General features: G+C 39.8%; 1 protein-coding gene across 2 annotated transcripts; it reads right to left on the reverse strand.

Moving 5' to 3' along the window:
* Positions 1-781: 781 nt before the first annotated feature.
* On the reverse strand, positions 782-13318 carry LOC114479224 (beta-1,4-galactosyltransferase 2-like). 2 transcript variants are annotated; one of them, XM_028472786.1, is made up of 8 exons: positions 13137-13318; positions 10087-10667; positions 6260-6378; positions 5922-6038; positions 3446-3633; positions 3059-3181; positions 1951-2055; positions 782-1115 (listed from the first exon to the last, which is right to left on the reverse strand). In XM_028472786.1, exons 2-8 carry the CDS (start codon positions 10433-10435, stop codon positions 965-967), a joined length of 1152 nt encoding a protein of 383 aa, XP_028328587.1. In that variant the 5' UTR covers positions 10436-10667; positions 13137-13318; the 3' UTR covers positions 782-964. The 2 variants fall into 2 exon arrangements, with proteins under 2 accessions (XP_028328587.1, XP_028328586.1); XM_028472785.1 differs by having other exon boundaries at positions 6224-6378.
* Positions 13319-15285: the final 1967 nt, after the last annotated feature.

Genomic DNA, 15285 nt, shown 5'->3' on the forward strand with positions numbered 1-15285 from the left:
TTTTTTTTTTTTTTGAAATTTTTGAAAATACTTGCCTTGCTAAAGCCTTACTTTTGATTTTGGGTGATTTTTGTTTTTTGTCATTTTTTGTGCCTTACTGCTTTCTTAGCCCTTTTTAAGTATGTGCATTATATTTGCAGTAGTTTTTAGGTTCTAATGATGGTCCAAACTCAATTTTTTTTTTCAAAATTTTTGAAAAAATATGCCATGCCAAGCTGCTTTAACTCAGTTAATAAAAACATTGGAGGAACAGATGAGAATATACCAAATGTTGAAAAACAGGAGCTTTTTGTGCATTTTTCTCTTCCTTTTTAATATTTATTAATTTATTTATAAAAGCCAACAGTCGTTGATGTTTATGTTGTAAATACATCCACAAACAAAACACACAAAAATGTATAGACAAAGTCTGGTTATATAAAAAGTGTTAAAAACTAACATAATCAATATCTGTATGATCAATAATATGTAATCTGAATGATCTGTAGGATATAATTTATAACATCAATGACTGTTTATATGGATGATAATAATAATAATAATAATAACAATAATAATAATAATAATAATAATAATAATAATAATAATAATAATAACCTCCTGTGGTGTGACAGGAAAACAAAGGAAGACTTGATGTTAGTTTGATGTGTTACACGTGGTACCTTCTCAGACCATGATCAACAGGTGTGTGGATAAAAAGTGTGTGTGTGTGTGTGTGTGTGTGTGTGTGAGATGCAGGCACGTTACACATTCAACCAGAAACAGAAGAAGAGAAGAGTGATCCTTTAGAAAAGTGTCTTTGTTGTCATTAAATCCTCCTGTTTGATCTCAGAAAAAAGGCAAAGCTTGAAATTAAACTCCTCTCCCACCTCCAGAGTCTCTGACTCCCCAGGGTCTTAGAGTCCTCCAGAGTCCAAACCTTCCCACGTCCTCAGAACCAAAGAGAGAAGCTGATTGGTTGTCTTTATCCTTTGAAGGGCCGTGGAGGAGGTTTTCCTATCTCCACTGAGATGTTAGTGTAGAGAGGAAACCTCCTCACATGGACCAGCCTGTAGCTCAAAGATGAGATCCCATCCTTCCTCATAGTGTTCTTTGTGTTCTGGATCTTATTAAATCTAAAGCAGACACACAGAACCACAATGATCATCTGCTATAACATCTGTTACAACATCTGTTACAACATATGTAATAACATATGTAATAACATATGTAATAACATATGTAATAACATCTGTAACATCTGTAACATCTGTAATAACATCTGTAACATCTGCTATAACATACGCTACAACATCTGTAACAACATCTGTAATAACATCTGCAACAACAAATGTAACATCTGTAATAACATATGTAACATCGCTATAACATCTGTTACAACATATGTAATAACATATGTAACATCTGCTATAACATATGCTACAACATATGTAGCATCTGTACTACACATGCAATAACATATGCAATAACATGTAATAAAATGTTATAACATATGTAATAAAATCTGTAACAACAGATATTATAACATCACAAGCATGTTATATCAGATGAAATAACATCTGTTATAACATATGCAATAACATCTGTAGCATCTGTAAAAATGAAAGCTTTTAAGTGTTAAATCTTATGTAGTTGTTTTGTGTTTTTAAATGTAACACTTTGAGATTCCTTGAAATGAAAAGTGCATTATAAATGACATTTTTTATTTATTATTATTATTATAGTTTGAGTTGATGTGGATCCTATTCATCAATAATAAAAACATTCACTGTTGCACAATATATATCACGACAGTCTGTATATGAGTCACTGAGTCTTCGTTTTGACCTCCTCAGCTTCACACAGTATGAACATCTGTTTTTCACTCCCAATCCACTGTAGATGTGACATTAGAACACTGTCTGTGTGTGTGTGTGTGTGTGTGTGTGTGCGTGTGTGTGTGTGTGTTACCTTTGAGGGTTGGGCTCGTTGTGTTTGTCTCTCTCATGTTTGATCATTCTATAACGACCGATTCTAACATCAGGCCTGGACACCTTCATCCCATTCAGAGTGATTCTGTTCCACAAAAATACACAACAACACACAATCGCTATCAGAGTGATCCTGTTACACAACAACACACATACACACAATAACATCACCACGCAATCACTATCAGGCCCTATTTACACGATAAACGTTTTGTTTTTGTTTCCAAAAAGTTCAACATTTACACGACAATGTTTCCTAAACAATGTTTGTTTACATGAGACCAGGAAACATGTAATAAACCATGTAGTAAACATGTAATAAACCATGTAAACATGTAATACACCATGTAATAAACCATGTAAACATGTAATACACCATGTAAACATGTAATAAACCATGTAAACATGTAATACACCATGTAATAAACCATGTAAACATGTAATACACCATGTAATAAACCATGTAAACATGTAATACACCATGTAAACATGTAATAAACATGTAGTAAACATGTAATACACCATGTAGTAAACATGTAATACACCATGTAGTAAACATGTAATACTCCCATGTAGTAAACATGTAATACACCATGTAGTAAACATGTAATACACCATGTAGTAAACATGTAATACACCATGTAGTAAACATGTAATACACCATGTAGTAAACATGTAGTAATCATGTAATACACCATGCAGTAAACCATGTAATACACCATGTAGTAATCATGTAATACACCATGTAGTAAATATGTAATACACCATGTAGTAAATATGTAATACACCATGTAGTAAACATGTAATAAACCATGTAGTAAACTCACCCTAGGTTAGTTAGGGCTAACCCTAACCCTAAGCTAAGACTAACCTCTGAGGCTCTGCAGCCTACCAGTGAACTTGGCTGTGACACGGAAAGTGTTGTTTCCCTGTTACCATGGAGATGGAGAGGGAAGCATTTTTTATCAAATCCAATTTTCAAGCACCAAAACGCCGTTGACGTGGAAACGGACAGACAAAACGTAACTAAACGTTTGCGTTTTCACAAGGAAACATTCTTGCGCGCACACACACACACACACACAAACCTGTTGTAGATGTCGTCGTCCTCCCCTCCCCACCCCCAGTACTCATTGGGGAATCCATTGATCTTCAAAAACTGTTTTTTACTCAAACCTGAAACTCCTCCAAAGTATCCAGCGTATGGAAGTCTGAGAATATCAGAGGTTTATTAGATATAATGATAATGATAATAATAATAATATTGATAATGATGATAAATTATAATAGAGATATATTAATAATAATAATAATATTAATATTGATAAAGGTACAGAGATGATGAGTGTGTGTTGCCTGAAACCAAACTTATCCATAGGGATACCAAAGTGTTGGGGCTTGTTGTAGCAGTGAAAAATGTTTCTATCATCCATGTGGATCAATAATAATAATAATAATAATAACAATAACATTACCTGAAACCAAACTTATCCATAGCGATAGCAAAGTGTCGGGGCTGGTCGTAGCAGTGGTAAATATTTCTATCGTCCATGGGGATCAGGTCCACGTCACTGAAGATGAAACAGTCGTATTCTGAGTCCTTCAGAGCCTCTGAGTAGCCAACGTTCAGCAGCTTGGCTCGATTGAATGTCTCCTCACCCAGCTGGAGGTGGACACACACAGACATAATGAGACTCTAACCAATCATGGCTCTGCACGCTTACCTTTAACCCTAACCACGTTCCTCCTACTGCTGAACACTTAATAAACATAATTATGTAAACCTACAGGGTAATTCGTCTCTGACTTTTACTTATCCTGTTGATCAACAAAATATATTAAAAAAAATAAAATCAAATAATGCTGGTGTCTATCTCCACCTCTCATTGGACGCTAGGCTGGGGTACACCCATCACAGGGCAATGGAGAGACTAACATCATGTTTTCGGATTGTGGACGAAACCCATGCAGCACGGGGAGAACATGCAAACTCCACACAAAAAGGACCCAAGTGTCTACCCCAGGACTTGAACCCAGGACCTTCAGCTGTGAGGTGGACGTGCCAAACACTTAGCGCTGTTTAGCTAGCACAAAGCTATGTAGCTCTCATCATATCTGTGCGTTTTTGTGATTGAGACCGTTTGTGTGTCACCACTAGAGGGCAGTGTGAGACACCTGACTGCTGCTAGATTTACTGTATATTATACTTTACAATGGTTTTCATTTATATTCACGTACCCCCTATGACAATCTGTGTACCCCTGGGGGTCCCCATGCCTCACTTTGGGAACCTAGGGCCTAAAAAAAGCAGTGAGTCACTACAATTACTGACGAGTGTGAACTGATCATGTGATTAATAATAAAAACCCGGTTCAAAGCAGCTTTGAATTATAATATAGTTCAATAATCATATTTAAAGGAGCATAGGGCAGGATTTAAGAAAAACTAAACATTCATTTTAAGTTTTTTTTAATGCGAGTGGGTGACGAAGCGCTCTAAACCAAAAGAGAATGAGCCCACACACATTTCTCCCTTTTGCCTTGAAAAGATTGTGTGATACATTTTGTACTTCTGTTCAATTCAATTCAACTTTATTTGTATAGCGCAATTTACAACAAAGTCATCTCAATGCGCTTATCAAAATAAAAAATTCATAATATGAAATAAAAAACCCAACAAGATTCACATGAACAAGCATTTAGCGACAGTGGGAGGAAACCACTCCCTTTTAACATTGCATAGCAATGGAAATTTATATCATGCTCTCTGACAACAGGAACTGTTCTGGGTACAAATTTCCCCGAGCAGTTCTGCAGACGTGAAGTCAAATGACGCTGGTGCGCGTTCTCGACGGCTTGGAGAGGCGGCCCACTCCCGGAAATGAAGCAGAAAGAGAAGAAAACGGCTTGGAGACTGAAAGAAGACAAGCACGGTGGACTAAACTACAGTTCCACAGATGTACGCTGAGGCATGTGCACAGGTTTTGCAGTAAACAGTCACATGAATGGCGAGTAAATAGATAACCGTGTCACAGTTGGAATGCGGATCGAGCCGCATCTTCTCGTCCAAGTCCGACCCGACAGTGAAAACCTATTTTTTTTCTCAAAGAAATTACATATTTATGTTTGTTTTTAGTGATAAGCACCAAGTTTCAACAGTGTATTATTCCTTTATAATTGTCCTCTGCTCCATTCTTCATCCAAAGTGAATCACAGCTCTCACTTACATTTAAAGAAGCATTCTTCAGGGCTACATCAGCTGTGGCTGCTGCAGCAGGAAAGGAAGAATGCTGCGCGCAGTTCTAAATACCTGCCCGAACTTGACCCGTCCGGTGACGTCAGGGTTTGGTCGGGTATCCATCCTCTATACACACTATCAGCTGTGCTCCTGCGATAAACAAACAGTTGATGCGCGCTCCTGCGGCGGCTTGGCTGATGGTTGCAGTCACACTAACCACCGTAGTGTTGCTAAGGATTTCTAGATCCTGCCCTTTGCTCCTTTAAGATAGGTCTCCACTTTTCCAAGATGTTTTCATTCATTACCTCAGCACAAATATAATCTTCAGAGATCCATAACATCAATGCACAGGATTTAATGTGTGTGTGTGGATGACTTAATGTGTGTGTGTGTGTGTGTGTGTGTGTGTGTGTGTGTAGATTAGAGGGAGAGGATTACACACACTGACGTCATCTGTTACTGAGAAATCTCATCAAGTTCAGATTTATTACAGCTCTTTGTTCACCTGACGTGCATGCACACACACACGCACACACACTAAACCCTTGTTCTATAAAATAATGTTGTCATCATGTCTCTGTGATGAGATTATAAACCAACCTTCATCTCTAATCTTCAATCTCTTAAACACTCATCATCATCACTAATAACTAATAACCGTCTGTTAAAATAAAGACTCTGTGTCCAGCGTCCAATCAGCTCGCTAGTTTCTACCTGGTTGATGATATAAAGGCCGTAGTCGATCTTCTGCCTCCTCAGGATTGGATGAAGATAATGAAGCCAGTATTTCAGGTGATTTTCTCTGTGACGAAATGGGATGATGATGGCTACCTGAGAGAGAGAGAGAGAGAGGGGCACTCAAACACCTGATTATTAATGATTATTAACCATTAATGATGGGTTAGGGTTCTATCAGTCAGGGGGGGGTACTGAGCCACATGCTAGCTCACACACATCAATCATCAGAGTTACACACTCACTACACTAATGTTATGAAAGAAATTTAAAACACACACTGGGAGGAATGATGAAGATGACGATGAAGAACAGACCTTCCATCTGGCTCTACAGTCTGGGGGTGTGTAGCGCCCCCCGTTGGTGACGTTGGGGTTTTCTTTCTGAACTCGTTCCATCGTCATTAACGAGCTGAACTCAATCAGTAAACGACCCACTGAGGAGGAGGAGAAGAAGAAGAAGAAGCTGGTCACCACTTATAACGGTCACCAGTTAGAATTAAACACCAACACGTACACACACACACACACACACACACACACAGAGATGAAGTTCTGTCAGTGTTTCAGTCATCATTCATGCTGAGGTGTTGCCTTATTACTATTATTATATATCATTATATTATTATGTATTATTATTATTATTATCATTATCATTCAGTATCTGCTTCACACATGTTAATAACATGTTACATGTAGTGTAGAGCCAGGGATGTCATTGAAACACATCAACTAATAACCTGAGTGTGATCAGAGAGGAAGAAGCTGGCGGACTGAACACAGAAGGAGGCGTGGCCTGAGGAACACACTGAGGTCAGAGGTCATGTTACGGTATGTAGACCAATCAGAGATCAGCATGAACCATCAGATACAACCAGAGGAAAAACACTACTAACACACACACACACAACACTACTGAGCACTAACACACACATACTAACACACACTAGGGCTGCCAACTTTGATCGTTTAGTCGACTAATTGGTCGATGCCGTCATGGTCAACCAATATTTTCATTGGTCGACCAGCAATGGTATCAGTTTCAATACCAACAAAAAAAAATGCATTGCATGTATATAGGTGATAAGGATTAAATATCAAATATAATTTATTTAATGCCTAAACATGATTCTATGTCCAGCAACAGCTGTGTAAGTGCGTGCAGCGCTGCAAAAAAAAGTGTTGCGCTTCAGCTGACAGCGCAGTGGACTCTCCTCAGGGCAGATCAGAGCAGAGAGCAGCGAGGGAAGCACAAGCATCCACTATTGAATCAATCCCTTTTCTGCACAAGGACATAGATTATCCTTATATTTGATACGTGGATTATGTAAATAGATCCACTGCTGTCTCTGGCGCCACGGCGCGCACTGCGCACCTGTTTGATGTGCGTTTTTTCCCCAGTGCGCTGATCTGATGTTTGACCAAAACTAGATATTTCTCTCTTTATCTTTCTCCTCATCCTCCTCTGCACCTGATCATTGATTCTACGTTTTCTTTTGGTTTTTTTCTTGGTCGACTAATCCCTACGTGTGCCATAGTCTTGGTCACCAACCTTTTCCTTGGTTGACGACAGCCCTAAACACACACACACACACACACACACACACACACACACACACACACACACACACACACACACACACACACACACACACACACACACACACACACACACACACACACACACACACACACACACACACACACACACACACACACACACACACACCACCTGTCAGCTGGTGCTGTGAGGCAACCAAGTGTGTGTGTGAAATGTAAATCAGTGGGTTCTCTCTCTGTGTGTGTGTTCAGTAAAACCTCTGATGCTGCAGCCTGTGATGAAACCATGTGACCTTTGACCCCCAGCTGCAACATTCTGAGCAGGTACACAAGTACACGCACACACTGAGTGAACCTAACAGAGCTCAATAGGCTGATCAATGGACTTCATTGATCCTTAAAGGTAAATATTATTATTGTCAATCACTCACATTAAATCAATTTTATGACACACTCAGTCAGGCCTGGAAACATAGTTTAGCCTTTGGACTGAACTCACTATGTAAACACAGAGACACACACACATACTGTATATATTATACATACATATTAGTGCTGTCAAGAGATTAAAAAATGGTGTGAATAATTAATTATGCTATGTAAAAAATGTATCTACTTTTTTTATTTTTAATTGCACCAAAAAATTGCTGAGAAATGCCCTCAACTTGAGGTATTATCATTTAAATCACATTATTGTGGCAGATTCAAAGATTAGTATATAACAAAGTGTCTTTATAAAGTCATTTATTGTTTTATAAAAGACTTGTAGATATTTACATTCCACTCTAAGTGAGATGATTCCAAAAAGCTTTAGTTTAGACCATCAGGGAGAATATTGCTGTGAACTCATGTCAATCTCCAAATAATAGAAAATACAAATGAAATAAAACATTGGGACTTATTCATTTTGGTTCTGAACCCTGTAATCTTGTTCAGTTTTGGCAACACGGCGTGCTCGGAGCATGTTGCAGTTAGCACTGCCCGTGTGTCCGTGTTAGCTGCTACATGTTTAGCATTGAGGTGGTAGTGGAGGCTACAAAGCTCCGGTGTTCGGCAAACACTTTCTTGCTCGATTTGCACACAACTGGGCTTGTGTTTTCCATCCGGTGTTTTTATAAGGCGAAATTAACACAAACGAAGTTGAGAAGCTCGGTAGTCACATGGTAGTCCCCAGTCTTGTATTGTAGCCTGTGCATCAGTATTATGGGTATACCGGGAACTCTTGAAATGAGATGTTTTGTTCTGTTTTGAGTGCTAAAAAAACGATTAACAGTGTTTTTTTAGCACGTTTTTTTCCCTATAATTAATGAATCGCAATGAACGCGTTAAGGTGACAGCCCTAATATATATATATATATATATATATATATTAGGGCCTGGAATTGTTTGAAAAAATTAACTAATTAATCGCAAATCTGAATAAATATATTTGCGATTAATTGTGATTAAAAAATGCCAGCAATTTATCACAGTTTATTGCATTGTCAGCTCCTGATAAACATGCAAAAATGTAGGAAAAAATGTTTTTTTAACCAAATATTCGCAAAGAAAGTGAATAACTCTGAAGTGTAACAAAAAATAACTTAATACGTCTTTAAAAGACAAAGCTTATAGCAAATACATTTCTTGTGATTCAAAACATTGTTTGTGCAACACTGTACTATTCTATAATGTAAACAATGAACAGAAAATTAGAACCTCAGCTGTACAGTTAATTTAAAACTTTGTTTCAAATGCAATTATGTAATGTAAACAATGTACAGTTATTTTTCACAGCAGCAGTACAACATCAGTAACAAAAATGCATTGGTTCAAATAAGACTAGTATTTTTTGGCAGTATGAAACCCTCTGTAAACACTATAACTATCTGTCTTCTGGGGTCTGTTGTACAGCGTGTCGATTTTTGAATGAATAGTTTTTCTGGCAGGCAGTTTATACGTGGGGTCCTCCATTGAAATTTTAAGTACCTGAAGCAATCCCACATCCTCAACAATAAAAATTTGTAGGACGGCAACTTGTAGATATCCAACAAGCCATTGCATTGGTTAATTTGTCATTAATATGTTTGGAAAGCTTCTCCTCCAGAGTTGTTTGTCGTAATCCGCCGGGTCTGCCTGATGCCGCCGCCGCTGAACACGAATGCTTCCCTCGTAGATGGTACGTAAAGGAAGAATTACTGCAGTGGTGATTAAATTCCCCTTTGACATGCACACATAACTTAATAATTTAAAGCTAAACTGTCCATTTAGAAGCATGTGTTTTGAGTTTCCCATTGCTATCTCAGGCTGTAGCAGCATTAGCTACAGGAAACGGAACTTTAAACGACGCGTCAATTAATTTTAACGCGTTAATATGAAAAAAATTGACAAATTGTTAACGTGCTAATTTTCTCGGCCCTAATATATACTGTATATAATATGACAGATGCATCAAAAACACTTGTTTTACCCAAACAGGAAGTAGTGATGACTCTAAATGTGTCTGATGTTCTAATGTTGCAAAAGAGTCAAAGAGCCAAGGCTCCAGAGCCGCAGGTTGCAGACCCCTGGTCTACTGGTTCCTAGTGAGGGGTGCGTGGACTCACCGAGGCCTGGAGGACTCTCTGGACAGGGAGGCAGTGGTTTGGGAGAAGGCGTCTGCTGGTCCTCAGGCTGTGGACTAGGTGAGGTGGTGAGGCAGGCCGCGGTGGCGTTGGCCCGGGTCACATTGTACAGGAAGTAGTGGTGGGCGGTGCCAGCGCTAACGTTAGTGTTGGTTCTGGAGCCGTTGCGTCTGAAGAGGTCGAAGCGCTGCGAGTACACGTCGAAGTAGAGGATCATCATGATGAGGAAGTGGATCAGACACAGCAGTAGAACCGCCTTACAGATCCGCTCCAGGGTCCGGCCCAGCATCAGCCGCGTCATGGCCTGCCTACCTGGTCCTACCTGGTGCATGAGCTCATTCCCTCAGTGATTGGAGCAGGAGGCCCCCCATCACCCCCCCCTCAGTGACATCACACAGAGCGCCAAAGGAGGAGGGGCCTCAGCATGACCAGCAGGGAGAGGCATCCAGCAGAGAGCTACTGGTTCTACTGGTTCAATGGTTCTACTGGTTCTACTGGTTCTACTAGTTCAATGGTTCTACTAGTTCAATGGTTCTACTGGTTCCACTCGGAGTTTCAGGAACCTAAAAGATGAAACACAGAGAAACAGTTTCATGTTTCAAAGATGATTCATTTTACAATCCCTGCCTCTTTACCCTTTGAGCCTGCTAGGCTAACCCAGCATGTGGACTGGTGGCTATATGCAAAGCTAACCAGACATATGGACTGGTTGCTATATGTGCTAAGCTAACCAAATATGTGGGACTGGCGGCTACATGCTAAGCTAACCCAATATGTGGACTGGTGGCTATGTGCTCAGCAAACCAAACATGTGGAACTGGTAGCTACACGCTAAGCTAACCAAACATGTGGGACTGGTTCATATCTATCAAGTTCTGGATTTTATTTTCAGTGCCCGCCACAACCCGTCTCACTGCACCAACTAAGCTTCAGTATCCGTTGCATTTCAGCTGTCAGTTTTTTAAGAAGATGTACAAAACTACAATTGGTTGAGCAGAATCGGATGGGTTTATCTTTGACAATGAAATGCTCGTATTTTGTTAATATGGGAAATTGACAGGATAATAATATGGGAAGATGGCGGGAAAACTAGTTGCTATGTGCTAAGATAACCAAACATATGGACTGGTTGCTATGTGCTAAGCTAACCAAACATATGGACTGGTTGCTATGTGCTAAGCTAACCAAACATGTGGACTGCTTGCTATTTGCTAAGCTAACCAAACATATGGGACTGGTGGCTACGTGCTAAGCTAACCAAACATGTGGGACTGGTGGCTACGTGCTAAGCTAACCAAACATGTGGGACTGGTGGCTCTGTGCTAAGCTAACCAAACATGTGGAACACTAAGATTCATCTTTAGTTTTCTTCTCTCTCAACTTAAAATATACACAACATGCTTGTTCAGAAAAGTAAACGGACACTGCTCAGACTGTCAGAATAAAAGCTCAGACTGTCAGATTAAAAGCAGAGACTGTCCTAATCCTGTCTTTGTGACAAACATATTCTACTCTGTATACGTCTGTGACCTTTGCTCACGTCGACTCTAACGGTCTGTTGTGTTCAAACATGTTTTACAAATAATTGAAATAGATATACTTTGTGATTGGTTGTGTTTAAAAGGAAACATACTGTTTGCACACACACACACACACACACGCACGCACACACACACACACACACACACACACACACACACACACACACACACACACACACACACAGAGTAAGTGGTGAAAGTTTAATGAGTGACAGATGGAGAGCAGATGGTTTATTATTGATCAGCTGATGGTGACACAATGACACCATCAGTGTGTAGAAAACATGCAGGACAGCAGCTCTCCAGGACCTCCATCTCACCTCATTATTTCATTAAAAACATTCACACACACATGCGCAGGGGACCACATCCTTCTTTTTTATATGTATATAATTATACACACACACACACACATATATATATATATATTCATGGGGAATGGAAGATCGACAGCTGTCAGATCATGCGACTCCCTCTACCTGAGCGCTACCTGAGTGGCTGCTCACCTGGTTCACCTGGTCCAGTGATCTCTACTCTCTCTCTGACCTGGTCCAGTGATCTCTACTCTCTCTCTGACCTGGTCCAGTGATCTCTACTCTCTCTCTGACCTGGTCCAGTGATCTCTACTCTCTCTCTGACCTGGTCCAGTGATCTCTACTCTCTCTCTGACCTGGTCCAGTGATCTCTACTCTCTCTCTGACCTGGTCCAGTGATCTCTACTCTCTCTCTGACCTGGTCCAGTGATCTCTACTTTCTCTCTGACCTGGTCCAGTGATCTCTACTCTCTCTCTGACCTGGTCCAGTGATCTCTACTCTCTCTCTGACCTGGTCCAGACATTCTTTCCTTTCCTAAGCAGTGTTTTTGTCCCTTTTTGGACCATGTGTCAGTGTGAGTTTATTAGTTTAGTGTTTGAGGCCCTCCAGGTTCACCTTTAGTTTAGACTTTGGTTTAATCTGATTGGACGAGGAGGATCACATGTTTGTGTTCAACGACAAAAGAGTTAGAGACAAATAACGTATTATTAATAAACCTCTAAAAAATATGTTGGGAACCAATTTCCATAACAGACACACACACACAAACAGATAAATGCAAGCACAAACGCATGCTCTCTGTCTCTCTCTCTCACACATACACACACACACATACACACAATGAGACACAAAAGAAACACACACATCAAACACACACAGGGACCAAATACGTGTGTCTGTGATAATAAAGATGGAGTCTGTACACGGTGCTCCTTATGTAGTGTGTGTCCACTGATGTTCTCACAGAGTAATCAGATTACTCTGTTTCTTGCCTCACAGTAATCTGATTACTATGTTCCCTGCCTCACTGTAATCTGATTACTCTGTTCCTTGTCTCACAGTAATCTGATTACTCTGAGGGTTTTTGTTTGTGGATGTGCACGATGCAGCTGTGCGCGCGACCCCCACACACACAGAAGAGTGAAAAGCTCGTGCACGCAAACAAAGAGCACCTACCTCTCACTGTGCGCGTGCATGTGCAGCAGCTCCGCTAGATCGGATCAGACGGTGTAATCGGATCGCGGACGGGTCCGGTGATGAAGATGATCTTCATCATCGACAGGCGAAGATGCTCCGTGCACGTCCGCGTGCACGGCTGCTGTCTACGGAAGCCTGCCCAGTCCCAGCATCCTTCGCTTTTCTCCCGCTCTGTAGAAAGAACGCGCAGCGCGTGGCCGTCCGATGACGTCACCGTCTGATGATTTTCTTTCTAATAAAAAGGTTTTTGATTTTTTTCCTTTTTTTAGTTTGGTGATAAACAAAAACACTTTCTCTGAAATATTCTAAAAAAAAACAACTGAGTTGAAAAATAAAAGAGAAATATTTTTGTTTAATGACTAAAAAACAATGTTTCATTAATTGATTAACTTAGTAATGTAACATTCTACAAAGTTTAAAAAAAACACACACATTACAGCTGATGAAAAGCACAATAACATGTTTTAAATTAAAAAAAACAAACATAAATTATTCTATTTCAAAGAATATTTAAAGTTTGATCGTTTTTAACCTGAACCAGTGAAGATGATAAAGATCTGAGATTATTTCAATGATAGATTATTGATGATAAAGTCTTACCTTTAGTTTGTGATCACATTCAGACACAGATGATTGGTTTAGATTTCCACAGCCTCTCCTAACACTCAAATATTTTTGTTTCCATCTTCATGTCAGAGTGAACACAAGGAGCGCATGTGACAGAGTATCCTCCTGAACATTTTAATAAGCCTTTTAACAGTCTGGAACTGTGCATGCGCGACCTGGGGGGGTCAAAGGTCGAGAGGGATATAAGCGTTAATAAGCTCGTTCACTCTGTTGATATTTCCAACAGAGATCTTTGGTGTTTTAATAGTGTTTATATTACTATATTATACTACATGATATCAATATTACACATATTCGGACTCGAGGAGGTGATCAAGGTTTTCCACTGATGCCACTTTCGGACCGATCCGAGCACTTTTAAAAACCGATGGGAGCAGCTCAGCAGCAGTATGGAGGCAAGGCAGTCCCCTTGCTTCCACACAGGTGACCCCTGATGCACGAAAACACAGACTACCAGGGTCTCCAGCGGGTGGAATTCTGACTCTAGCCAGGAATGATGCACATATCCAAGTACTTTTGTAAAACCGATGAGAGGACGGAGCAGTATCAAAGTGTCGCTTTGATACTGCTTCCCTCATCGGTTTTACAAAAGTGCTCTGCTTCCACACTCCTCACCCAAGCTTTTAACTTGTGATTGTAATGTATTTTTTTTCTGTATTTACCTTTATTATTGTTAGTTTCTCTTTTTGTTTGTGTAATTGTTTTAAGGCAGTGGCTATCCGTACGGTTGCCGTATCAATATATCAACATTCTATGTTACCGTACCAATAGCACCGGTGGTTGTCTGTACGGCAACCGTACAAATAGACACTTTCTTGTTTTAACAACTGTAAAGTGTCTGAGTTTTTTAAAAGCGCTTATAAATAAAATGTATCGTTATTATTGATGGGACAAGCAAGTTTTCCGTGTGAAAATGACAGTATGAGTTCTCACTTTGAAAAGGTAAATTCACGAGGTACACCATTCACTAACCAGGTCCATGATTCACTTTTTAATTAAGTTATTATTTTAATTAAATTTACAAATTTGAAGAAAGTGCACAAGATGGAGACCAAACAGGCTGATAAGTGAAACAGCACTGATCAGCTGATTGGTCACTGTTTAAAAAGCAGGAAAAACCTATATTTTCAGCTTGTGTGTAGATTTAGCTTTAGCAGCTAACTCTGCATTTCTGCCTTGGAGACCGATACCACGTTTCCGCAAAAAATCTTGCAGGAGTCAATGCTCTAACGGTAAAAAAAAAATCGAAATCTCTATCAGACTCATCAGCCAAGGCGAGTTTATCACCTCTTGACCATTAAACTCACGCGCGAGAACTGAACGAGATTTCCGTGAGTGTGAAAAGGCTTATTATTAAAGCTGTATCCTCCACTAGCTGTTAGTGTTAACGCACGCTGCTAGCTAACACACGCGGCTATTTGTTAGCATTAGCGAACAACACTTTTAAATATTGGTCGTGGCTGCGACTCATTGGCCAGTTTAGGTCACGTGATAGGTGCAC

Source organism: Gouania willdenowi, chromosome 17 (assembly GCF_900634775.1).
Source record: "Gouania willdenowi chromosome 17, fGouWil2.1, whole genome shotgun sequence".
Lineage (NCBI taxonomy): Eukaryota > Metazoa > Chordata > Actinopteri > Blenniiformes > Gobiesocidae > Gouania > Gouania willdenowi.

What these genes read in the sequence shown, in the direction of transcription:
- LOC114479224 (XM_028472785.1), bottom strand. Translation starts at nt 10,435, where the DNA reads ATGCACCAGGTAGGACCAGGTAGGCAGGCCATGACGCGGCTGATGCTG. An exon ending in CATCTTCATCATTCCTCCCA is followed by an intron (nt 6,039 to 6,223) that starts GTGTGTGTTTTA and finishes TCTCTCTCTCAG; the next exon opens with GTAGCCATCATCATCCCATT. An exon ending in ATGGATAAGTTTGGTTTCAG is followed by an intron (nt 3,182 to 3,445) that starts GTAATGTTATTG and finishes TGATATTCTCAG; the next exon opens with ACTTCCATACGCTGGATACT.